Source organism: Carassius auratus, chromosome 32 (genome assembly GCF_003368295.1).
Source record: "Carassius auratus strain Wakin chromosome 32, ASM336829v1, whole genome shotgun sequence".
NCBI classification, from domain to species: domain Eukaryota; kingdom Metazoa; phylum Chordata; class Actinopteri; order Cypriniformes; family Cyprinidae; genus Carassius; species Carassius auratus.
The window spans coordinates 5,981,141-6,007,028 of record NC_039274.1 but is presented as its reverse complement, the minus strand read 5'-3'; the positions used below and the strand labels follow the sequence as shown (position 1 = coordinate 6,007,028).

At 38.4% G+C, this 25,888-nt stretch overlaps 2 protein-coding genes across 4 annotated transcripts; one reads left to right on the top strand and one right to left on the bottom strand.

The window, feature by feature from the left end:
• Positions 1–11,852: 11,852 nt before the first annotated feature.
• Positions 11,853–15,486, bottom strand: LOC113051424 (CCAAT/enhancer-binding protein gamma-like). 3 transcript variants are annotated; one of them, XM_026215173.1, is made up of 3 exons: positions 15,333–15,486; positions 14,101–14,340; positions 11,853–13,839 (listed from the first exon to the last, which is right to left on the bottom strand). In XM_026215173.1, exons 2-3 carry the CDS (start codon positions 14,215–14,217, stop codon positions 13,453–13,455), a joined length of 504 nt encoding a protein of 167 aa, XP_026070958.1. In that variant the 5' UTR covers positions 14,218–14,340; positions 15,333–15,486; the 3' UTR covers positions 11,853–13,452. The 3 variants fall into 3 exon arrangements, with proteins under 3 accessions (XP_026070958.1, XP_026070960.1, XP_026070959.1); XM_026215175.1 differs by lacking the exon at positions 15,333–15,486 and adding an exon at positions 14,966–15,256; XM_026215174.1 differs by lacking the exon at positions 15,333–15,486 and adding an exon at positions 14,439–14,909.
• Positions 15,487–17,174: 1,688 nt separating this feature from the next.
• LOC113051423 (CCAAT/enhancer-binding protein alpha-like) lies at positions 17,175–19,377 on the top strand. The gene has a single exon (XM_026215172.1). It carries the CDS (start codon positions 17,409–17,411, stop codon positions 18,267–18,269), a length of 861 nt encoding a protein of 286 aa, XP_026070957.1. The 5' UTR covers positions 17,175–17,408; the 3' UTR covers positions 18,270–19,377.
• Positions 19,378–25,888: the final 6,511 nt, after the last annotated feature.

Below are 25,888 nucleotides of genomic sequence, written 5' to 3'. Positions count from 1 at the left end.
CTCACTCAGATAGGATTCTCTTTAATTTCTCCCTGGCAGGTGTTGGCTGTTCTAAATAACTAGCTTGCAGCTTCATAACTTAACTCTGTACTCAGTCAGGACAACTGCCATGAGAAAGCTGGATCACTCATTTAATGGTGTGGGTTACTACTTCCACACTTGTTTATGCTACATTTTTGCTTTGATATTAAACAAGATGATATTGTTGTGATTTTCCAAAGAAATGTACAGTCCATGAAAAACAACCAACCTTTATCCTGGAGCTCTTAACAGTACAACAACAGAGCAATCAGAAAATGTTTTTATAGTCTGATGCTCAAGGAAAAAGCTCAACAAATTGCTTTGATTTTTTTGTAAATGTAAAAAAAAAAAAAAACTTTTTATAGAAAAAAATCCTAAAGTAAAAACATGCTAATTTGTTAACTGGTTCAACATTTCATAATATGCTATTTTACTGAAAATAAAAATGTATGGTATCTGGGCAAAGTAAAAACTTTGAACAGCCATAAAATTTACAGTGAAATATGGTAAAAGGACATTCCCAGAAGTCATACCCTGCAGAACACCTACACACCATACCTTTATAAGTATTGGCCATGTTTTATGAACAGGCCACTTATATCAACTCTTAACCATCATTTTTGCCACTTGCATTATTATGGTGGATATCAGTAAGATTTAGCCCTATTAAGCTTACTGTATCATATTTGATTCATGAATTTGAAGTCCTCTAAATGATCAACATGATTAAAATCTACTACAAGCCTTCAGCATCTAATTTTTTGGGCCATATAAATAAAATCTGCAATGAATCGCATATTGTGTTCAGGCGTGAGCTCTATATTCTCACTATGCTGTACTTACTTTTTTCCCTTATATTTTTTGTATATCATTTTATTTTAGATTCTGTCAAAAGGTTCAATAAACTGTTCCATTAAATACACACACACACACACACAAAAATATATATATATATATAGTATTTAGAGGCTTTACCGGGTTAAGGTAAGAAGCAGCTTTTGAAAGTTCAAGTAGACTCGTATATTAACATTATCACTTAATGAAATAAACAGTTATAAGTTAACTAATATGTCATCACATATTACATGAAACATAGTACTGTATTTTTATGATTAATTTCCGAAAACTACAACTGCAATAATTTTTGTACCATAAATCACTTATATAATTGTGATCTTACCCAAGAACTAAAATCCTGACTGCAAGTTCCTATAACCTTAAGTCCTTACTCCACCTTTTAAATTCAGAATAGCTTTGTTTAATTGAATTCACTTACTTAGCAGCTCAGATCCTCAACCACTAGACAAAAAGTCTGTGGTGATCCCAAACACAGACTCTAATACTTGCAAGCAGCCTTACATACAAACACACACAAAAACGATATTTGGGAGAAAAGCCAGTCTCGCCTGGGGGTGATGAGCAGATGTGAAATGTCGATCCCATGCTTCTTTCAGATGTGTTCCCCTTTTTGGTTTCTCACTCTTTCTCTCTGTCTTTTCTCATGTGTTCATTGTTGGCAATGGACTGCTTTTTTCTTCAGTGCTGTCAAAACCTGGACAAAAAAGAGAGATGAAAAGGAAGAAAAGCATGAGAGAAAAAGCAAAGGAAAGAGAAAGTAGCTTGCATCAGATTTATCCATCCTTCCCCAGCTTTTCTGCTGTGCCTGCACAAATTTTACATCGTTGGCAGTAGAACAGTAGGAGGAGAGGCCCAGTGGTGTGTGTCTTGTGTGCATATTCTTCCTCACATCAATGAATGTGTGTGTCCGCACTTATGTGTGAGAAAGAAAGTGTTTTTTTGACAGATGTTTATGTATGAGTTGAGGGACTGTGTGTATATCTATGCATGTTGACAGCATGCTATGAAGGACCTCTCTTAAATAAGTGCTGTTTATACTTCATTTTTAATGTCCGGTGTTTCTGAAGAGCAGTCACCCTGTAGTCACGCATAAACTAGGAAAATCATGGGAAGAAAACAAAATAGCATAGTGAGAATACTAGCCTCACACAGAGATTCACAAGGTCTCCCTCCGTCACACACACTCAGGAAATGTGGAAGGCTGCACGGTGTATCTGAACTCTGTATCGCGTGTGATGACATAAAATCTGGAAAAATGGGAAAGCGCAAAAGTTTTTCCTGGTCTCTCTCTCTTTCGCCTTATCTGACCTGTCATAATGAGGCTGAATGTTCTTGGCGCATGTGCGGTGCTCAGTCACAGCTGACATCTCAGCAGCTCTGTGTTTTATGGATAGACTGTATGAATAAGAGATTATTGAAACTAATATCCTTTACTTTATGCTAAATTATGAAAACCATTAGGGAGCTTTGGTTCTTAAAAGACAAACAATAAAATCTCTCTCTATAGGGCATGGGTTCCAGATGTGCTGCTGCAGGACATTTCTTGCCAAGTTCTTCGAGGAGGTTTACTTTAAACAAACGTATCTTGGCCTGCTCAGCAAGGAAAAGGAGGGTGATTTTACAAAAGGTTCATCGTTCATTTTTATGTGGAGGTTTTGGATGCTTTTGACCATCCATCTGTTAGGAAACGTGAAACACAAACTGAAACATAATGTCAATATTTGCAGTTTGTGGGAAAAATATATTTTATCCTGCTCTGCTAAGGAAAATATGCATTATGATCATAACTACTCTTCTTTCCATTACAACTAGCATGCGGAAACCACTGTCATTCATGCAGTGGCATAGCAAGTCAGCCCTGGGCCCATTTGCAAAAAATGTATAACGTTACGTGGATCGGGCTTCAAAAGCTGTTTTATTTACAGTAATAAGTCTACGTTTTATTGCTGTTTTTCATGTTAAATGTGAACACTGACAGAGTGTTTTCACATTAACTTCACACAATATAAGAGTTTTGGTTAATTTTTGTGGAGCCCTCCTGCTCAAGTCAGAGAAGCAAAATGTGCATCCTATTTGTTTGTTTGTTTTTTACAAAAGTTTATTTTATTTTTTTATGTTTTGTTGATATTGTGTAAACCAATAAAAGTAGACCATTTGCTGTACTGAATGATGTATACTCTTACCTTTACGAGCAAAAATGACAGCAAGGTTACCACTGTTTAAAAAAAAAAAAAAAAAAAAAGACAGACAGACAGAGAGAGAAAGAGATCACGATGGTGCCTCCATGTCCAGCAAAGTGTGCTTCAGCTTCCACTCTCTGCACAAATAATCAGATATGCGCATAATAGCACATATTTATCTAGGTTAAATGTTTTAATTAATATGGTGAAAAGAATAAAGAGTTTTTTTTAATCTATATTTTTTATTTTAGGAAAGTTGTGTTGATTTAAGAAGAAGGTTGAATTGATCAAACATGCTCATCGTGCTTCCTGCCGCTGGCCTCTTTGGTTATTCTCATTCCTTTAAAAAACAAAAACTCAATTCAACAAACATGTTCCAAAGCTCCAAACATATTTCTGAATTAACCCAAAAAAGAAACTAAGAGAAATATGACCACTCTGCCATTAAAAAAACAAAACAGAAATATTGTAATGGCTGCAACAGCAGCTGTGTATGGGAAAGATAAAGAGAGAAAAAAAGACAACGTGTCATGTTCTTCCCCAATTATCCTTCCTTTAAAATCAATCAAGTCACCTTTATTTATATAGTGCTTTAAACAAAAAAAGATTGTGTCAAAGTAAACTGAACAACATTAATTAGGAAAACAAGGTGTCATGACAGTTAAATGCAGTTCATCATTGAATTCAGTAATGTCATCATTCAGCTCAGTTCAGTTTAAGTAGTGTCTGTGCAATCATTTGCAATCAAGTCCATGATATCGCTGTAAATGAAATGTCCCCATCTAAGCAAGCCAGAGGCAACAGCGGCAATGAACCGAAACTCCATTGGTGACAGAATGGAGAAAAAAACTTGGGAGAAACCAGGCTCAGTTGGGGGGCCAGTTCTCCTCTGACCAGACGAAACCAGTAGTTCAATTCCAGGCTGCAGCAAAGTCAGATTGTGCAGAAGAATCATCTGTTTCCTGTGGTCTTGTCCCTGTGGTCGCCTGAGACAAGGGAGCCAGTGCAGTGATGACAGAACCGGGCTAATATGGTTATACTTCCTGGTTCTAGTAAGAACTCTAGCTACTGCATTTTGGACCAGCCGGAGTTTATTAAGTGTGCAGAACAACCACACAATAAAGCATTACAAAAATATAACCTTGAGGACATAAAAGCATAGATTAACAGTTCTGCATAGGTTGTAATTTAGATATATTTTTAGATGCAAAAATACAGCTTTACAAATGCTAGAAATGTGGTTTTCTAAGGAAAGATTGCGATCAAATAGCACACCTAGGTTCCTTACCGATGGCGAAGAAGTGAGAGAGCAGCCATCAAGACAGCATTATGGGTTATTACATGCAGAGTTTTTAGGACCTATAATTAATACCTCTGTTTTTTTAGAATTTAGCAGAAAGAAATTACTCCTCATCCATTTTTTTTATATAGACTATGCATTCTGTTAGTTTTTCAAATTGTTATGTTTCGCTGGACAGTGAAGAAATATAGAGCTGAGTATCATCAGCATAACAGTTCCCTCTCCTCAAAAGTGACTGTCCTCCCACCCACTCCTGTCCCCTGTGCTCCCTCATCTCTCCTGCTCCGCCTTGGTTGGGGCGTCAACTTGCCGTTGCCTCTGGACTCCTCTCTTCTGGTAGTGCCTTGTTGCTCCATCCCACTGGCTCTGTTGGGCTCCTTCCCGCCAGCTCCACCTTGGTTCTCAGTCACTCCTCGCCTCAGATCTCCGCCTCAGTCCTCAGAGACCTCAGATCCACCCTGGCCCCCCGGATCCTTGGCATCTCCCTGGCTCGTTGGCGTTCAGTCTCCACCTCGGGCTCCTCCTCTATGGCTCCACTCTCCATCGGCTCCACTGTGGGTCAACATCATGGCTGTGGCCTGGGTCCAGCTGGACACCTCCTGGTCCGGGTCCCTCCTGGCTCCTCCCTCCATTGTCTCCTCTCTGGTCTCTGTCTGCCGCCCTCCTCCCGGATATCCGTCCTCCTCCTGAACCTACTCCCAAATTTCCACCCACGCTTACCTCTGTTGTTTCTACGGTGCGAGGATGCACCTTTAGGGAGGGGGCGTCATGTCAGGATTATGGACCTATCTGTGTGTTTATTTTACTCTGTGACCCAGTTTCCATCTCCTGTCAATTTGATTCCATGTTTGTCTCGTTTTTCCCCAATTATCCTGCCTTTTAAAACCCTAGTCCATTCTTGTTTGTAGTGTCTACTTGTTGAATGTCCTCCTTGTACTCTGTTTCCAATGGCTTATTAAATTGCTTGTGATTACTCCAGTGACCCCTCGTTCCCTCTTAGGGAGATTGTGATGCATACCTTGCATTACTAGCGATATGCCACTACATTCATGTCTATATACCAAAGACTGTTTTCCAGACCATTACAGTGACATATGGATGTGGTCATCAATGGTTGTCAAAGCAAAACATGTGATTTTGTACAAACAATGCAACAAATCAAAGGAATTCCCGTCTTAATATTAAGATTGAGGAATAGAATAGTTGAATGAGGTTCCCTGAGCACTGAGTCAGACAAGGTTTTAAAGAGTTAAGTTGTTTTGAATGCAGATGTGAGATGTGCAGAAGATTGAAGAGGAATCTGATATGCTTCTTTATCAGGGGAGGATTCTGCCAGAGACACCTGGCAACCAAAACACAATGGCCAGCCAATGACCTTCTCCCACGCGGGCTAACAGCCAATAACATCATCCGACAGAGGCCAACAGCCAATGACCTCTTGTTGACCAGCCTGAACCAGCCAATTAACTTTTGGATTCGTATAATTAATTGCCAACAAGGCATCCTACAAACACAAGGTTGTGAATCAATTTCCAGTTATCTGACAAATGGGTAAAGGGGAAGAAATCAATTGGATTTTACTGTATTAAAAAATATAAAATACTATCTATCTATCTATCTATCTATCTATCTATCTATCTATCTATCTATCTATCTATCTATCTATATATATATATATATATATATATATATATATATATATATATATATATATATATATATATATATATATATATATATATATACATACAATTAAATACATGTATATATTTGTATTACTATATAATATAATATTGATATAATTTAATAGATTATTATTGATATAATAAATAGAAAAACATTAGACACTGCCAAAAAAGATCTGTAAGTAACAATGACATTAACCAAGAAGGAAAAAATAAAAGAACTGTTGCTTCAAAACAACATACAATCATACACTAAAGCCGTTTTATTTTTGTCATGCATTCAGCTAACTTAATTCAAAGATAAGTAAAAATTTGTTCAATCCAAATTCAATCCACACAACAAACACAATATCTTCTGATATATTGAATTTTATTTTACTTTTTAGATTAATGGTTGAATCAGCATTTTCACTAAACATCCTAAACTACAGAAAAGCTCCTGTTTGGTAACATGCAATTGAAACAATTTTAAGCTACAGTATGTGATTAAGAGTGCGAGGTAATGAGACTGATTAATGAATTTGTTTTATAATGATGGGTGAATGCTGTGAAGCAGTAAACAGGAAGATAAAAGTGTCATCCAGAGTGTCAGATAAAGTCAAGCCTTTTGGGAGGAGGATGTGGTGACTGATATTAATGAGCATATTAAAACAGGAGATGGAGAGAGAAGCAACAGAGTAAACAGTCTCAGCATAACTGAGATTCCTAGAGTAAACCCACTGAATTCCACTCCTCTACATCACAACAGTGCAGCTCCAGCCCTGTTTGTTCTCTGCCTCCCTTTTTTTTACTAGGATTAAGAGCTGCACTCATTCATAGTTCAAGAAATCAACAATTTTCTGAGGGAAAAAAATACCCTAAAAAGAAATACTGAGCCATAAATTTCTGACGACTCTGACCTTAAAAAACCAACTTATTTTTTCATTAACCCTTCTAGGAACTGCCATTGTGTGATAGAGTGATTTTAAGCACATGGCATGTGTTTCAATGGTTGACAGCTAACTTAAAATTAATCTATCCCAATCTGCAAGATGGATGAAAACAGTCCAAGGATGAATAAACATTACTTAATCTTAGCTTTGCTGAGTGCAGTGTAGTTGAGCCAAACTCATCATGGTTCTGTTCAGCTCAGTTGGGCTGGACTGAGTGCAGTTGAACAGAATGGAAAATGTTGAGTTGAGTTAAATTACACAGAACCATTTGATTTGCATTGAAGGACTGATTTGCACTGAATGAGGATGAACTAAACAGGCTTCATGTGTTGCTTGGCAATGTTAGGCAAGCTAAGCTACCAACTACTCAAAAGTATTATATAAATTAAGCCTACAACAATTATCTAGAGAAAGTGCTCACTTATCGCCTACAAACTATGTGTAAAAAACAGCTGCCCACTGCTGATGTCAGTAAAGGAGGTAAGAATTTATGTGCCATATTCATTCATTCATGACTAAGCATTATCTCACCCTGTAACATAAAATACTTTATTTTTAGCTAATGGTGTTGAAAAAAAATGTGGGTGTGGGAGCAGCAGCGGCATTATAATTCAAGTTAAGAAACGTAAATACAAGCATGTGTAGTTTGACATCTGTGTTCTTTGGCCTTGAGATTGTGTAGGGCCCCTGAGAGCTTACTTGTCTCTCCACCTTATCAGCATATCCAAACTGGAGTCAGTCCAGCTGTTAATATACTTACTTCTACCTTGATGCCTTTGCTGCCTGTCGGATGATGCTGATGTCAGTCAGTTACAGATTAACTACAGAACGAATGGACCGTGGCAGATTATTACAGTAACCTCAGCAATGTAAATGCACCTCACTTTTGAATCAGCATTTTACTATCTCTTGTCTCTAGCCATCTGCCAGCTGGAATGACATAGTGTCTGCGGCCTTGTCCGCTTAAATCAGGTCACCAAATGCATCAGAATCTTGAAAACCTCTTTATTGCGCTGGACTCAGTAACCTGTTGACTTTACAGAGAGCTTTAGATGGACTTACTGAAAGGGCTGTAAAGATAAATTGTATAATACCTATAGGCTCTGTTCATCTCCTGCAGACAGAAAAAAATATACTCTGGAGAGAGATGATATTTCAAAAAGAAAAAAAAGGTTTATAGAAAAATGAAAAGAGGGAGGAGTACATAGAGAGGTGTGAGCTGTAGTACTTGGTGTTCTACGTCCTTCCTCTCTACTGTGTCTGTGTTCCAGTACACGTCATACATATTATCTCACTGAACAGGGAACATACTCACATGCACGCACATTAAACAGTCCAGAGTTCAAGTGCAGAATGACACACCTTTTCTGTGTAAGTCAGAAAATCTATCATTCTTCAATCCTTTCTGCCTCCACCATTTACTTTTTCTTTTTCTTTTTTATTAGTAGTTGTTTTGCTATGAAAGAGGTTCTGTTCCTCCTACATTCAAACATACTGCTTAAAGGTCAAACTTGAAAATTCTTCCATAAATTACTGACCCGTGTCATTCCAAGCTTGTATAAAAAATATAAAATAAATTATCTCCTGTGAACATAAAAACTAATTTTGAATTATTATTATTATTATTTTATTTTTGTAAGTCAATGAAAGTTTGAAAAGTTGAATGAAAGTCAATGGAGCCAAGTGTTGTTTGGTCCTTTTTTTTTCTTTTTCTTTTTTAGCTTTGTAAGCTTAAACAGATCCCAACCATTTGCACCTTAGGAACCATTGGGAAAGTTTTGGATTAAGACAACTCTGATCCAGTTCAGCTCTTCCTTTAAATAGTAGTTTACCATGTGCTAGACTGAGTTGACTATGCAACATTGCGTAATAGGTCTATCATCACAAACATGCAAGGGTATAGTAAAACAGAGGCCACGTTTACACAGCAGCAGAATATGTTCATTGTTCGTGACATATAGCCAAGTATGGTGACCCATACTCAAAATTCGTGCTCTGCATTTAACCCATCTAAAGTGGACACACACAGCAGTGAACACACACCTGGAGCAGTGGGCAGCCATTTATGCTGCGGGACCTGGGGAGCAGTTGGGGGTTCGGTGCCTTCCTCAAGGGCACCTCAGTCGTGGTATTGACAGCCCAAGACTCAATCCCACAACCTTAGGAGTCAAACTTTCTAAACTCTAGGCCACGATTTCCCCTAAATATGAATATAATTGTCAGTCCTGAATAAGGTTGTCAGTCCTGTATCTGAGTCCTTAATATGGTTACGTTCACACACAGTTTGGTTATTTATGGGAGAAACAACTGCATACAATGATTGAACTCACACCTACAAATTTTCAGGACTCAAAATCGCATTCGCACAAATGCGCATCTGCAGTGTTATGTGTTTTCATGTGTGTTTTTGGTAACTTACATTGATGTAGAAACTAGCTAAATTTACAGTGACATAGAAATGAACATTTTAGATCCCTTCAGTTTTCCACCAGAGCTGTCATTTTTGATACTAGAGGGGTGTTATGATGCGATTTCAAGTTTTCCTTTCTCTTTGGAGTGTTACAAGCTGTTAGTGCATAGATAAGATCCCTAAAGAAGCAAATACTAAATTTCTCAAAACAAAAGAGATATTCTTTATAAAAGTTAAGACTCGTCCACACCCTCCTAAAATGTATTGTTTAAACACGCCCCCACATATTTACGTCACTATGTGGGAATAATGGCATAACACCATCCAAATGTTTGTGCAAAGAAAGAAGGTGTAGGCTAACTTTGATTCTCGCTGTAGTATTGGAGCCATGTCATGGAGACACTGTGAGTTTCGTTGTGAAAGTGAAACAACTTTGTTTGGCCTTCCAAAAGAGGATAAAACTAGAAATCAGTGAGTAAGCTGTATTTACAACACTGTTGCAATGCTGTCAGATTTTGCTACCTCCCATTAAAACACATGGTAGCATAATTAGATAGTGAAAAGTGCTACCTATCAGATTTTGCTTCCAGCATGATATTGATAAGGTGTGAGGCTTTATTAAAATGTACACCTACCCCAACTCTAAACCTACCCTTACAGCAGGATAAATACATTGTTTGTAGCATATTCTGATAGGTAGCATTATTTGGCAGAACACCGGCTGTTTTGACTCTAAACCTTCGTATTTAATTAATTTGCCACTGATGATTCAAACGTGAGTTCTGAGCAGTGTAGAGTAGCTCTTGTTGTTGTTTGTCGTTTGTCGTTTCTCCAATCACAAATGCAGACAAATGGTTTTATGTTTATACAGAATGCAACAAATAAAAAGATAATAAAAGTCATTATAATCTGTAATCATGTCCTCACTGGAACAAATGCCTTGTTTGTAATGGGTGTTATTGGTTTTGTCTCATTGCACAGGGACAGGACATCACAGTTTGTTAAGGGGCGTAACATTTCCTTCACATGCTATTTTCGGCCAATCACAATGCACTAGATAGCTTGCTAATCAACATACACCTTGCTTTTCAGAATGATGAGCTTTGTAAAAATCAACGTGTTTCAGAAAGTGGGGCATAGAGGAGCAGTATGTGAAAATAATGGCCGGGTTTCACAGACGGGGATTAGACTAGGCCAAGATTAGGCCATAGTTTAATTAGGACATTTAAGTAATTTTTATAAATATGCTTAGCAAAAAGTCATCGCAAGTTTATTTCAGTTGAAACAGCCAAGACTTACGTTTAAGTCTAGGACTAGGCTAATTCATACTTCATAATGGGATTGGATGGTAGCCCAAAATTTGAAGTCCAAACAATTACACCCATCCATTGTAAAAGAAGTCCACATGGCTCTGGGTGTTAATAAAGGCCTTCTGAAGCAAAGCCATGCATGTGTGTAAGAAAAATACCCATATTTACAATTTTATAAACCTTAATCTCTTAGTTTCTTCTAACTGTCATAAGCACGTTCACAAGAGGGTGACGTCCAGCAGATGATGTAGGACGTAGGCAAAGGCAAGGAAGTGAGAGAACAAAGCAAAACACCAGTCACAAATTAGTAGTACAAAACAAGGATTTGTAAAGAAATGGATCAGAGGATTTTGATTTAAGCCAAGAGGACACTGTTTTTCCTTTCCTGTAAACAAAACTTATTTCTCACAATACTAGCTGGATGCCACTCTCCTGAACGCACGTACGATAGTTAACAGAAGCTAGAGATTAAGATTTATAAAGCTTTTAATATGGATATTTTTCTCACACAAACACATTGCTTCTTTTCAGAAGGCCTTTATTAACCACCCGGAGCCGTGTGGACTTATTTATAATGGATGGGTGCAATTTTTTGGGTTACCATCCACTCCCATTATAAAGCATGGATAAGTCTGGTCATTATTTAATATAACTCTGATTGTATTCGTATGAAAGAATGTCATGTACACCTATGAGTAGATCATGGGGCAATTTTCATTTTTGGGTGAACTGTCCCTTTAAGAATTAAGCTAGGAATTTGTGAGTTTCTGTTGTGGACTGGTTTTGCAAGAAGAGTTTTACCATAATAAATATGGAGTGATTTAAGCACAGTTGTTAACGCAATAATCGGAATATATAAACTCATTTTCAAACTCACATTTTAAATGCCAAGATTTTGTGATTCTGTATTTATGGTTATAAAATGTTTATTGATGACTTCAGACAGAATGTGATTTTCGCCCAAACCTATAGTGGCAGTTCTGAAATTTTACTTGAGCTCAGGTTGAGAGAGGCCTTGGTTAGAACAAAGCTTACTTAGAATTATGTGTAGTTCTACTTACTTAAGCAGGATTTAGTGCAGGCACCTCAGCTGACTTGGTAAATGAATGTCTAGGTTGTTTCCCCCTCTCCAGAGTAAGTACAAACACAAGGAACGTATTTTGTATTCAATTTTTAATTTACAATGCACAAAACCCAGTATACATTATGTAAAAAAGCAAGTTGCCCAGCAACCCTCATACTTAAGCAAAATATGCCAATGAAATATTCATGACTTTAGTTTCATTTTTAAGAACTTTTACACAATAGCTTTATTTTAGCCCAGCCTAATACAACAATACAAAAAGTATGCAGTCGCCAATTCGCTGTTTCTCTATAGAGCATAACTTTGAATTAGTTGTTTAAAGAGTGCTAATCATGCATTGCCTTTCATGCTTATTTAATGTTTAAAACTTCAGGTATAGAAAATTTAAATATACAGAAGAATTAAAGATGCTTCAGACATCTTATAAGATTGCCTTGTCTTTTCTTATCCTCCCCTTTTTAATTTCCTCCTAAACAGGAATATAGATCTTAAAGGCTGTCTGGTGAGGCTATGAAATATAGCCTGAGGTACAAAAGTCTATCTTACAGTGACTCCAAGAACACATAGCTCTATGACACTCAATGAGGGCAAAGGTCATGTGTCTGCTCCAATGACGTTAAGTAACACCTGCTGCTGCAGATGTAAATTCACACACACTGCTCTGAGACTGCTCAGGGAAACAAAATGGCCAAAATTTGATGTAGTCAGATAAAGAGCTTCTTTGGACAAGGAATTTTTTAATAGAGCTCAAAATTTACATAATTTCATAAATTTAGGGCACATCAGGTGCCTGATGACTTTCAATGTTCAGTACCCATCATACTCAATCTGATCTCAACAGTATTTACAAAAACAGGGGAGTAACTTATGAAACAAGTCTGTGTTAACGACACCCTAACATTTACACCAGAGCTAATTTTCTACTCTTATCTGTTCTCTTCTCCACCCGTGTCAAAATTGAAGGCTTAACTGTTGGGATTTAAGGGCTACTGGTAATGCAGACACTGTCTGGAGTCTGATGCAATACATTTAGTCTGTCTTGAGTCTGTTACCATAGATACATCAGTGTATTTGCTATAATAAGACATGGTGAACAAATAAGAGATTGAATCTAACCAAGCTGACAGGAAAAAGGCAGAAATAGAAAATAAGTTGCATTTGTTGACACCCTTACTTATTTTTTGGTAGGCCTAATTCCAAGTCATAATGAATAATGGTACCCGACTGCAGTACTATCTATTAGTTGAATTTCTGAATCCTTTCTTGAGAAATTAGAGTTGAGTGAAGGAACACATTTAATATAATTATATATTTCCTGTTGAGTCTTTGTGACCTGCTTCGGCCAGTTTTCAAAATTGTCCATTGAGAAGTTTCCATGGTCCTCTAAGACAAGTTTCAAGATACTGAAACATGCTGCTTTACACACATAAAGTGGTTATTAAAGTTATCTCCAGCACATCAAATCAGAGCGTGGGCTGGACTTTCTGTGGTTGCCATGCGGATCATAGCATTGAAAAAGAAACCAAATTTGAGTGTACAAACTGAAGACACTGCAGACAGTACACATTGGGAACAGGAGTGAAAAAAGCATAATACGATTAAGTAAAATGATTTGCCAAGAGAGCCTCCACACAGCCCACAGCAGAGCACACTGCAAACCAGCATCAGGCCCTCACTGGCTGCTGTTACTGCCGCTGTTGTTGTTGTTGTTGTTGTTGCAGAGGTCTCCGGGGCCTCCACCCGAAGCAGGGGGCTGCACGTTGTCTGCGAGGTTGTGAGCATGCTCTAGAAACAGGTCTTTGAGCACACTCAGTTCTTTGCTAAGCAATTTGATTTTGGCCTCCAGTCTCTCATTTTCCTCCTTCAGCTCATTGACGCGCTGTTGGGTGTCCTGGGCCTTCTGCTTGCTGCGCATGCGGCTCTTCTTTACGGCCAGGTTGTTGCGTTCTCTCCGTTGACGGTACTCGTCGCTGTTTTTATCCGCCGTGGACTTCTTCATCTTGCTAGGTGGCGTGGCCTTACCCCCACCTCCGGCACTCACTGGGACTAATTGAGGAACCTGTCAGAATTAAAATAATGTCATGCATAGTATCTTTAGTAAGCAACAACGCCTAATACACAACAAATCTGCGGTTTTGACAATTAGGTTGCGAATCTTCTAGAAATCTTTTCTATAAATTCTTTAGTGGATGATTGGATGCACTTTATGAATACATACATACCATGGTTGCACTGCAAAATGGCAGAGCAATGCTTTTACAGAGACATGAATATTAAAAGTCTTAAACGCATGGTTAAATAGGTTTGTTGATGTGTGTACCTGCTGTAGTCCTGCAGTTCCAGCCGGGTTCAGTGCACTATTATGTGGCTGATTCTGTATAACACTGACGCCGTTCTGATCTGTGCTGGATATCTTCTGTTGCAACTGCTTGCTCATTTGGATCCACTTCCACTGTTTTTCTCTCTCCCTCTCCGACCTGAGTTGTCGGGCTTCGCAGAGCTGAACTTGGTGTTAGGAGGTTTTGTGAGAAGCTGAGTACCCCAAAATGTAGTCGTGTGGCTAAAAACCAGACAGGATCGCGTTAGACAAAGTACTCTGCACACATCAGCATCATACTCCATCACATTTGGCATAATTTGATGCCACACAATTCCCACCTGAACTGATGCACTGCGCAGAAATACATTGTTTCAGCAAAATGCTGCAACACCTAAAAGTCGGGTCAACCACTTGTGCTCATCCGCTAGCATTATATTTTTGTTATCAGACCCTGCTGCCATGTCACTGTGCATATGAGGCAAATTCTCTTCTTTCCTATCAGCGCGAGCTCAAGTGTTGCCAGCGGTTGCATCATCGCTCGCGCTCTCACCCGCTCCTCCTTTGTGCACGAGAGAAGGGAAACTCCGTAGTCATGCAGAACTATGGGGAGCGAAGTTAACATTTAATTAAAACATCAGAATAGTAAAGCTACTGTAAAGCGAATTAAAGTGTAGTGATTATTATAAAGCCGGTCAGTGTTTAGCATGTTGTTTTGAATCATCTCAGGCTGGTTGCATCACACACGGAACTGTGGGAATGAAGGGGAATACCGCTGACTTTCAACAACTAACGTTACATTCAAAATGGCAGCACATCTGATCAATCAGTATTGTAATGTATCGCGTAACCATGTAAAAAGACTCACAATGCCGACAGAAGTGTTTCTTTAAGTTTACGTGCGTCCGTAGCCAGCCAGTGTGATCTACTGTACGTTAGCAGGTTGGCTAATTAGCCGCCACATTCCTAACCATGGCGTCAGGCGTCTATCGATGAACCGAGAGCGCATACAGACAGCTTTCTACATAAAAGTTGCCTGAATCAAGGATAACGAGTCGATCCCGATCATGTTTAATCGAGGGTTATGAAGCTCTCGCTGGCCTCAGATCCGGGGGGTTAAGGTATTTTGCAATCGAGTGAGAGGCACGGATCCTCTCACTTAGCGAGCCGTCGTTTAATTGATAAAAATTCGACAGTTTGAATAGCTATCTTACAATAAACCCAGTCAACCTTACCTTGAAAACCTTCGAGGCTTATCCACGAAAGTTAATAAAGAATAATATCCTCTTTGTACACTGAAAAAAAGAAACAGGTTGAGGTGTTATTGTTTGGTAAAGCGGCGCTTGGGAGTATTGCGAAATCTCGTGACCATGTAGGGAAATCTGCTCTCGCAACCAATCAAATCAGAGGGTTGGGAGAGATGACGAAATATACGGTTTGATTGACATGTCACTAAACCAATCAGGCTGCATTTATCATGTAGGGACGTTTTCATGCGATAAAACATGAGATCAGTCAATAATACTAAACAAGGAAACAGTATACCTCTCATTTTATGTTATGGACATGGCAAGTATTAAAACGTGTTACATGTGGTAACATAAATGCTAACAGTAAATAATTAAGGTTCACAGAAGCGAGAGCTAAATAAACTATTTACTGATACATCTAATACTCACGCTGTGCACTTCTAGACATAAGAACGTCTAGTCTGAGACAATTCTAATACTTTAGATTTCTATTAATTTATTGTGATTTGTCAGTCTACGGCCAACGAATGAAACATATCAAGACAAATACAATATGCTTATGTCAACGATTTGCTTATAATAGTGCACTTGCACAAATTAATGTGTCTCTCGCATTACCTAAAGTCACAAATTACTCTAAATTATCTAAATTAAATTAAATTATCTCACAAACTTTCATGTTATATTATTCAGAAATTCGTGGACATTTTGGTATATTTTGGTTTGCAAGACATCATGTAACATAACCTTTTAGGCTAGTACATAGATACATATGGTAATTTTTTATTTTGATACGGTAAAGAAGGGTATGCTAAAATAGAAAAACATAATGCATAATTAATCTGTTGCAAGCTACATTCCGTATGGCCTTTCGTCTCATTCTTTCAGTTGTGGTATGTGCCAGGCTCTCGCTGTGGCAATAGAGGGAGCTCATAGACTGCGCACGCACTGACTAGCGCCTTTACGCGCGCTCAAGATTGCTGTGTGCTTTCCAGCTTCTCTTGCTCTAGGTGAGACGTGTGCTGCACTGTGTGTTTTGGCAGAGTAGTCGTAATCATTGTTGTGCGCAAATTTTTCCCCAAGCGCTTAGAAAATAATACATGCTACAATTCTGTAGCAGCGCGGCAGAGGTAAATAAAAGAATAAACGCACCAAATAAAATACAAAATAAATCTTCATTTGGGTGCACAAAATCACTTGTGGCTGGCGTTTTCTTTCTTATTTTGTGAGATTTAATTTGAAGTCTTAACTTATTCATCAAAACAATTGCATTTGACATATTAAGTGCGTTTTAAAGCAGGCGACTGAGATTTAAGGCAGCAGCAATAATGTTTTCTTAAAAAACAAAATTGTATCATAGTTACAGAAATATTGTTCCACTTCAGCAATTTGTAATTAATTCATATAACATCCGTAACATATAGCCTAATGTCCGTAACCGTTTTGCCATTGTAATTGATTTTATGTCAGTTTAGTCCGCGTTCACCTCCACCTCTGCTTACGATTTTCCCCCCACATGCACTGAAAATTTCAAATATGCATTTCAATTTCCACCTCCAAAGGCTGCTACATTACATCTCAAAACTTAATGAACAATTCACCCGCAGTGTTAAATAAAACGCATGTATATGATAACAAAAACACATTATCAGTATTATTTAATGGTTGATAAATTGATTCATTTTTATGGAATGATCGAATACTGTTTCACCTATAACTCAATAATAATGATATTTGTAAAGGAGGTTGATACCAGTGCGCGCGTTGAGCTTTCGCGCAAAGATCACGCCCTCCAAACTCCAGAGCGTATATAAGTGCTCTCAGAAAAGTATTTGACAGATGTGAAGCTCACACGCTGTGGGTCTAAGTGTCATTTCTAAAGGAATCTCGTGTGGTGTTTCAGCCTTTAAACTCAAATCCATTTTACGGCCACGTACATAGCCACGACAGGCTGCCTCTCACCTGTCCCGAGAACTTTGAGCCAGCGCGGCTTTCTCCGGTACTGCGAACAAGCTGGATTCCCGGAGCTCTTCACCATGTCTGGCGGGTTTTAGATACTCCATGGAGCAAGCAAACCTTTACGAGGTCGCCCCACGGCCACTGATGACCAGCCTTGTACAGAGTCAGCAAAACGCTTATACCTACAAAGACACCGCTGGAGACCTGAGCGAGATCTGCGAGAACGAGAACTCCATCGACATCAGCGCCTACATCGACCCTTCTGCCTTCAACGACGAGTTCCTGGCTGACTTATTCCACAACAGCTCCAAGCAAGAAAAACTCAAGCTGGCGAGCGGAGACTACGAGTACCCCCACGGCGCCAATGGCACACCGGGACCCCCGCAGATGTACGGCTGCCTGAACGGCTACATGGATTCCTCCAAACTAGAACCCATCTACGAGAGCCAGGCACGAATGAGACCCGTGGCCATCAAACAAGAGCCCCGGGAGGAAGATGAGCTCGGCCACTCGATGCCACCCACATACCACCACTCTCAACACCACGCGCCGCATCTGTCGTACCTTCAGCACCAGATCGCGCACTGCGCCCAAACCACCATGCACCTCCAGCCGGGACATCCCACGCCTCCCCCGACGCCCGTACCCAGCCCTCATCACCAACACAGCCACCTGCCCTCCATGAAGATGGGCGATCGAGGGAAAAACAAGAAACATATCGACAAGAACAGCTCTGAGTATCGGCTGAGGAGGGAGCGCAACAACATAGCCGTGCGCAAGAGCCGAGACAAGGCGAAAATACGCAATGTGGAGACGCAACAAAAAGTGATCGAACTGTCGGCGGATAACGATAGACTGCGCAAGAGGGTAGAGCACCTCACGCGAGAACTGGACACGTTACGGGGCATCTTTAGGCAGCTTCCCGACGGCTCGTTTGTCAAAGCCATGGGCAACTGCGCCTAACAAAGCGAGCTGGACTTTTGAAGTAACTTTTGCGTGATTTTTACGTCTGCTGGATAAACGCTGACACATTTTGAAAGTGTTTCTATAGGAGCCAGGCAGCTGCGGTATATACATGTGCCTTTTGTACAAAAACAAACGATAAGCTCATCTCTTCACACATTTGGACTAAAACCTTGTTGTAGGTGTAGTCCTGTTAAGAATGTGTGTTAGCTACGCGAAACATATCAGTGCAGCTAATGGGCATGATTTCATCCTGTCAATCTACTTACCAGCTTTCGTACCCCCCCTGCCCCCATTGGGTTACATACGAATCTCAACTACACTTACAGCGACAAAAAACTTTCTTGCCGTAGCAGACTGTTTTCTCACCACACCTGTTGCTGCATAACATTCGCTGTATGATATCGTTGATTGAAACTTTTTGTAGGGGGTGGGGTGGGGTTGTTTCGTGGACGGCATTAGACAAGTGCCAAAGCATAGGACTGGAATTGGTTTTTACTGTGGTAGGCTATTTGTCATTCATAACTCAGACTGCATGCACTATGTCGTCCAAACTCGACCTGATGAAGCGCATTACATTGTGAACATTTTGCCATGATTTGGGTACTGATCTGTAAAACGCCTGTCAGTATACGCTTTTAGAGTAAACGCTTTGTATTTATGCATTATGATTGATAAAAATGTGAAAGGGTGCATATCTCTATGCAATGTCTGTTGCTGTCACGAGAATAATTCCGGTGGACGATCACCGTGTGCTTTCTCACTGGTTTTGCAGTGAAGTCTGTCATGCTCTATAAGCGTGTGTATTTCATGTGATTGTTTTATTGTATTTTATTAGGAATATTTTTTTTTTTTTTTTTTTTTTGTACAACACTCGAGCAGAGACCGCTTTCAGTGCCTTTTGAGTTTTCCTGTCTTCATCGTCATCACTGACTGAACCTTTGGACAGAAATATACAGCAAGGAAAAGGAAGCACTTTTTTTTTTACAAACGGCATATTGCAGATGTTATACGAATGTTTAATATGTCTCAGTTTTAAAATGAACATTATATATATATAAATATAAATATATATGCCAAATTATGAATTAAAGCATTGTCTTACTTATGTCTTGTCTGCTGCCTTCTCATTTCGAGCAGTATTGCATCTGTTTTTATGTGTGTGTGTATATATTTAATGAATATTTCACAGTCTGTCGCCTTCGTGTCTAGAATCATTCCCTCACTGTCGTGTGGTTTCTTGAGTTTGAGTTGACGCTTGTAATTCGTTCGACACCGATAGGTGGCGCTCAAAAGTCGTTTGAGACCAATTTGCACATAAATATTTGTGGAGCCACTCTCTTTGAAAGATCGTGTGAGTAAAACTGAAAACCAGAACTAACTGGAATAAGACTAGTACAAATAAATATGTTTAGGTTACATGATAACTTTTACATTATAACGTGAATACAGGAAGGCGTTTCCAGTAGGAACCATTCAGCTTCAGGGTCTTCAAGCAACAAGGCTAAAATTCACTTAACCGTAAATCACAGTACTAAATATCTACAGTGAGCTGTAGCACTTTCAATAGAGTTCACATTGAACACATTGTCAGTAAAAGATTAGGGTTTGTCTAAGTCACTGATAAGGTCTAGTGAGTAGCACTGTCTTTGATGAACGGCTCTGCCCTCAGCTCTGAGTTGATCAGTTTATTCTTAAATGAGACAGTGTGGAGTGCTACTGTAGCTTCATTTCTCTTGAGTACACTTATCAGGACAGGTAGATGGGGAGAGAGAGAGAGAGAAAGACGGACAAAAATCGTCCCTCTGACCTGTGGAGACGTGTTTCACTCCATTGTTGTCAAATGACATGGTTTTAGATGATCAGCTCTGGAATGATTGAATCAATAAATCAGCCCCTTTCCAAAGCTCTGCTGCAGAGAGAATGATGGCACATAAGGAATCGACCCCAGCCAGCTGTCAGGCCAAGTCTTCAGTCTCTTGTACTTGCTGCCAACTCTTTTTCCTCATTCAGCTTCACCTGCGAACGATCTGCTTTGTCTCAGACTGCTTCTGTCATAATTCAGAGCGCAGTTCCTGTAAACTTCCAGTACACCAAACTGTCTTCAACAACAAATCAAAACCATTTAAATCTGCCTAATAATATTCATTTTGAATTGGATAAAACTTTGAATACTGTGGTAATATTTATGAGATTCATCAAACTTTATGGGAGCAGTACGACCATACTGGAATCTGAGCCACAAGTTAATAGTAGATTTCTTGTGTTCACATATAATGTTAATTATCTAAGTTTATAAATGCTTAGGATAAAAATAAGCAGACTCATGAGAGACTAATGTAACTTCCATAATAAAAAAGTAAATATAATATTTGGGTTTTATTTTGCCTCAAGGCTGGTTAAGACTATGGATGATAACTATAATGATAACTAAAGTTTTAATAATCATTCTAATTATTTAACTAATTATTTAATAATATAACAGCACAGAGGTGCAATATCCTTGGAATCACTTTTTGTTTGTTTTTTCCAACTGATGAATTATAAAAACATTGTGAGCCAGTCAGCATCCATACAATTTTAAAGAGTTGAAGCATTTAAAGTGGCACACTACATGACAGTGCTTATAATAAACAAAGCATTCTTATCCACTTGTGTGGATGCTAATACATTTTTTATCGTTATAGCCCTCTTTCTTGGTGTGAATGGGTTGCTAGTCTATTATAGTCTAAATTTATACTCTAACCAGTCACATCAAAAGCCATATATTGTATATTTAATGTATGAAATTTCATTATTGGATAAAAAACTATAACATATGGTGCTACAGAAGCCAGGTCAGGGAATGTGTGGGAATAAGAGTAGATGGCCTCTGTCCTCCCTGAATGGAGTACATTAAAGCACCATGCTAAAACCTGGATGCTTCCTTTGCCATTTTATTTCCTGTAGTCTTCTCTTTGTCCAACATTTTAGATGTTTAAGAAAAGCCAAACCTAACTTGACTTGATGTGCGCTTAATGTGTATCTTTGTGCAGCTGTTTCATGTTTGCTTTGTCTTGATGTCACAAGTTCTTTTGCTTTGTTAATCACAGAAAATACATAAAGAAAAAAGACTGTAATATCTGTAAAAATTCTGCACAATTACTCTAAACGGAGCCGATTTATTATTCGGTTGTCATTGTTTTCTCATATGGATCAATGCTAATTTTAGAGCTAATTTGCCAAAAGCTAGTCTTCAGCCAACCACTTTACTTATTCAGTATCTTATCGTTTGCTGAGCAAGTATGTGAAAACAAACAATACGATAAACCCAATACAAATGAATATGTGTAAGTATGCATGCAAGTCTGTGTGTTTAACCACATGATTTGATAGTACACTCTTTCTTATTTGTCGTCTGACAAAAGTTTAACCAGACCTTTAAGTGAAATTTCAGAAGCCAGAAACTTCTCCCAGTCTCTACCCGCTAGAGTCTCTCCTTCAAGTGAGACGTAATACTTTCTCACATTTGAGTTTGAGTTTCTGGTATAGTACAAATACTTTCAGTATCAATATGCTTTAAAACTCCCTGTCCAGTGCTTTCACCAACTGCCAGCAGGCCCAGAAATTTCACTTTGGGCCTTATAATGAATATACCCCACAAAAACTGAGCCCAGTGCAATAGGAGGAAGTATATGACGGTTTGTTTACTGAGGGACAGTCTTAGAAGTCTGGAACCTGGACTTGACAGTTGCCAAGACAACCAAGAAGAGGTTAAACCGCAGAGAAAAATCACACAGGATCTAGCCACTCCCACCTCTCTGTCTTTCTGTCTGTGAAGTGAATAAATGCTCTTGCTATTTGTTGTGAGAATTGTCATGATTAAGATTGATTGCAGAAAAAACAGGGATCAACGCATTCTTAAGTTAATTAAGTAAAATTTTTCGACCAGCTCTCATTTGCTGTTTTGTTTTACGTCTCATTTATGCCTAGCTTGTCTTCTTGCCCTTTTCAGGAGCTCTCTATTCAACCCATACCTCACTGCAATTTGAGGCGGTTACCTATGTCACTCTCTCTCTCTATGTCACTTTTTTAATTCCAGTACTTTAGATGACCTCAGACTGCTAGATATAGTGTGAGCTGACCACCTTGGTGGTTTTGAAGTGCCAATATCTATATTATTATATAAAATTTGCATTGAGTGGTTCTTGGTCTCCACATCGTGCATTAAAATCATTTAATGCACAGCTAGCCATGCATTATCCCTTACTTATATTACAGGGCTGTTGAAAGCTGTAATCTGATTGGTTGATGAATGTTTTAAGGTGTGCAATTATTTTCAGGGAAATGCATGGCTGAAGTAGTTCCAGGCAGGTCTTGACCACATTAACATGTCCATATCACTTCGCTAAATGATTTCAGTTATTTCAAACGTCCTTACAGCCTACAACTGCAAAAGAACAAAAACCCACAAAGACAGCAACTGAGCAAATAAATATAGTCAAAAACAAAATGAAAATGACAAATTAATTCCATGTTTTCAGGTTTTATTATGTACAGAAAGTGTGCTGTAATTCTCCCACTCTCTCTCCGTTACACACACACACTCTCTCTCTCTCTCTCTCTCTCTCTCTCATTATTAAATATTATTTATTTACCACCTTGGGTGTGCATTATTTTCTAATAATTTTACGGCCCATTGTCAATTATTCCTTGCATATTATATTATATTATATTATATTATATTATATTATATTATATTATATTATATTATATTATATTATATTATATTATATTATATTATATTATATTATATTATATTATATTATATTAATGCATGGTGGAAACTGGTTTCAGCTTCACTTTTGTGGTTGGTGCATGTACATCAACTTCTCTGCACCATTGGGTACAACAGCTTTGTCACACTGTTTGGCTTACAATACAGGGGATAATTTGGAATGCAGAGGGCCGGGGGACTCGTGGGACCATGAATCCCTTACTAGCTGTAGTAATAATTATCTTTATACTGCTAGTCCTTGCTCAATCATTACATCAATTTAGCAGGTCACATGATCACAAAGACTTCTAATTGTAAAACAAACTCATTTTTGGAAAGGAGGGGACTTGTGACCAAGGATGGTGACCCATACTCAGAATTTTTGGTCTGCATTTCACCCATTCAAGTTCACACACAGTAGTGAGTAGGGAAACACACTCATTCCATGAACACACACCTGAAGCAATGGGAAGCCAATGCTGTGGTGCCCAAGGAGCAGTTGAGGTTGGGAGCCTTGCTCAAGGGTCTCACCTCAGTCGTGGAATTGAGGATGGAAGAGGGCTCACCCCACCTACAATCCCTTCTGGACCTGAGACTCAAACCTTTGACCTTTGGGTTACAAGCCCGATTCTCTAACTATTAGGCCACGACTGTCCCCCATTTTTTGTGTTTATTTTAGATATGTTTTTATGAATAATATTTATGAATAATATTTCATCAGCCTGAATTATGTATTATAAATGCTCTCAAATGACTCCAATAACCAACATAATAATGGTTTGGATTTAAACAAAACACTGAATTGGCCAGAAAAATAATGGTTCATTTTTTGATAAGTGGACTGGAAAATATTGTTGCCTGTGGTAATTTATTACTAGGGTAATGTATTAAAGTACTTTTTTCTTTATATTAGACATTTTCAGCTTAACACTTGATTAAATGAAAGAGAGTTTGATATTTTTTTTTCAGTATTCAAATTGTATATATAGCTGTTTATATTTATGTGTGTGTATGTTGTTTAATTCCAGGACATTGATCTAATCTGATCTATGTAAGGAATCTATGTATGTCTCATGTAAGGAAATATTTGCATTATGCATGGTTAAATCACAGTTAAAGTGTCCTTTTGAGAATAGTTGGCAAAAAATAAATAAAAGGCAAATTGTAAAATAAAAATGTAGAAAATAATCTTCTTCACTTCAAAACAATGCTTTTTTTTAAGCTTAGATTTATTGTCTTGTTTCCAGCCAAAATATATATAAAAAAAATTAAATCAAGAAAGATTTCAAAATTATTGTCTTGTTCTCAGAAAAAAACAAGCAAAATAATCTGTCAACTGGATTTGGTGGACAACCCAGACTTTGAGAAGGGTGTTGGACAATTTCAACTGCAGTGCATTACTGCAGCATATTATTTAAATCAAGACTTTTAAATTATTACCCCTTCATTCTCTCTGTTCCTCTCTCAGTACCTCTCTGTTATGGCCTGTCTCACTGCTTCAGTTTCTCTTTTACTTTCTCTCATATCACAAAATGAAAATAAGTTGTTTATTTTCCACCTGTGCACTTGGTCTGTTATATTTTGTCAGCCACTGCCCTTTCTTTTCCATTCTTATGGTGTCTCCACTGCGGTAGGCCGTCACACACCCCCTAAACACACAGACTTGTTAGAACAGTGTTATTTTCACAGACAAATATGTAGCTCTCTCAGTCTGGCTCTAGCATCGGCCACAAACGCGGTCGAAATAGGGAGGGATCTTTGGAGCTGGATTCAGATTAGATTGGCCTCTGAAGCCTCAAATGCTGGTGATGTGATTATCAAAAAGCAGAACAAACATCACATTCTTTCCCTTTGAAGCTCTTCAAATGCAAAAACAGTATAAAAATGTTAAGCATATTTTCAATTAAAGTGTTAGCTCGCCTAAAAATAAACATTAGCCCATATATTGCTCACCTTGAAGTCATCCTAGGTGTAAATGACTTTCTTCTTTCATCCGAATCCAGTCGGAGTTATTTTAAAAACTGTCTTTGATCTTTCAAGCTGTTTGATGTTACTCAGCGGGTGTTGCACTGTATCGGTCCATAAGAAGTTTAATAAAAAGCGCGTCCATTAAAACAAGTGTCTCACACGGCTCTGGGGGGTGAACAAAGGCCTTCTGTAGTGAAACGATGCGTTTTTGTAAGAAAAATATCCATATTCAAAACATAATAGTTTTAATCTAGCTTGCACTCACAGTTGTAAAACAGAAGTAGTTCCGGATGGATGACGTATGAGGTTGGCGCTGCGCAGGTGAGTCTCGTGAAAACCAATGTTTGTTAACAGGAGCAAAGGAAGCAAAGTCGCCTCACTTTAGCAAAGAAAAACCAGTCTCCTCTTTGCTTATATCGAAATCATCCAACTTTCTTCTTTACAAATCCTCGTTTTGTACTTCTAATTAGTAACCATTGTTTTGTTTTGATCTCTCCCCTGAGTTTCATGTGCAAAGCTGACTTCATACGTCATGCTCCAGGAACTGCTTCATTTTTACAACTGTGAGCGCAAGCTAAATAAAAGTGATTATTACATTTTGAATATGGATATTTTTCTTATAAATGCATCGATTCGCTACAGGAGGCCTTTGTTCACTCCCCAGAGCCTCGTGAGACAATTTTTTTAATGGATGCACTTTTTATTAATAAAATATAATAACTCCAACTGGATTCATCTGAAAGAACTAAGTTATATGCACCTAGCATGACTTCAGGATGAGTAATTTATGGCTGAATTTTCATTTTTGGGTGAACTAACCCTTTAAGGCACAGATTTTTCTTTTATTCATTTATCAGTCAATATTGTATATAAACAACTGTTCAAAGGTTTGGGC

Coding starts and splice junctions, on each gene's coding strand:
- LOC113051424 (XM_026215173.1), bottom strand. CDS start 14,217: ATGAGCAAGCAGTTGCAACAGAAGATATCCAGCACAGATCAGAACGGC. Junction 13,840..14,100: donor GAACTGCAGGACTACAGCAG/GTACACACATCA, acceptor TAATTCTGACAG/GTTCCTCAATTAGTCCCAGT.
- LOC113051423 (XM_026215172.1), top strand. CDS start 17,409: ATGGAGCAAGCAAACCTTTACGAGGTCGCCCCACGGCCACTGATGACC.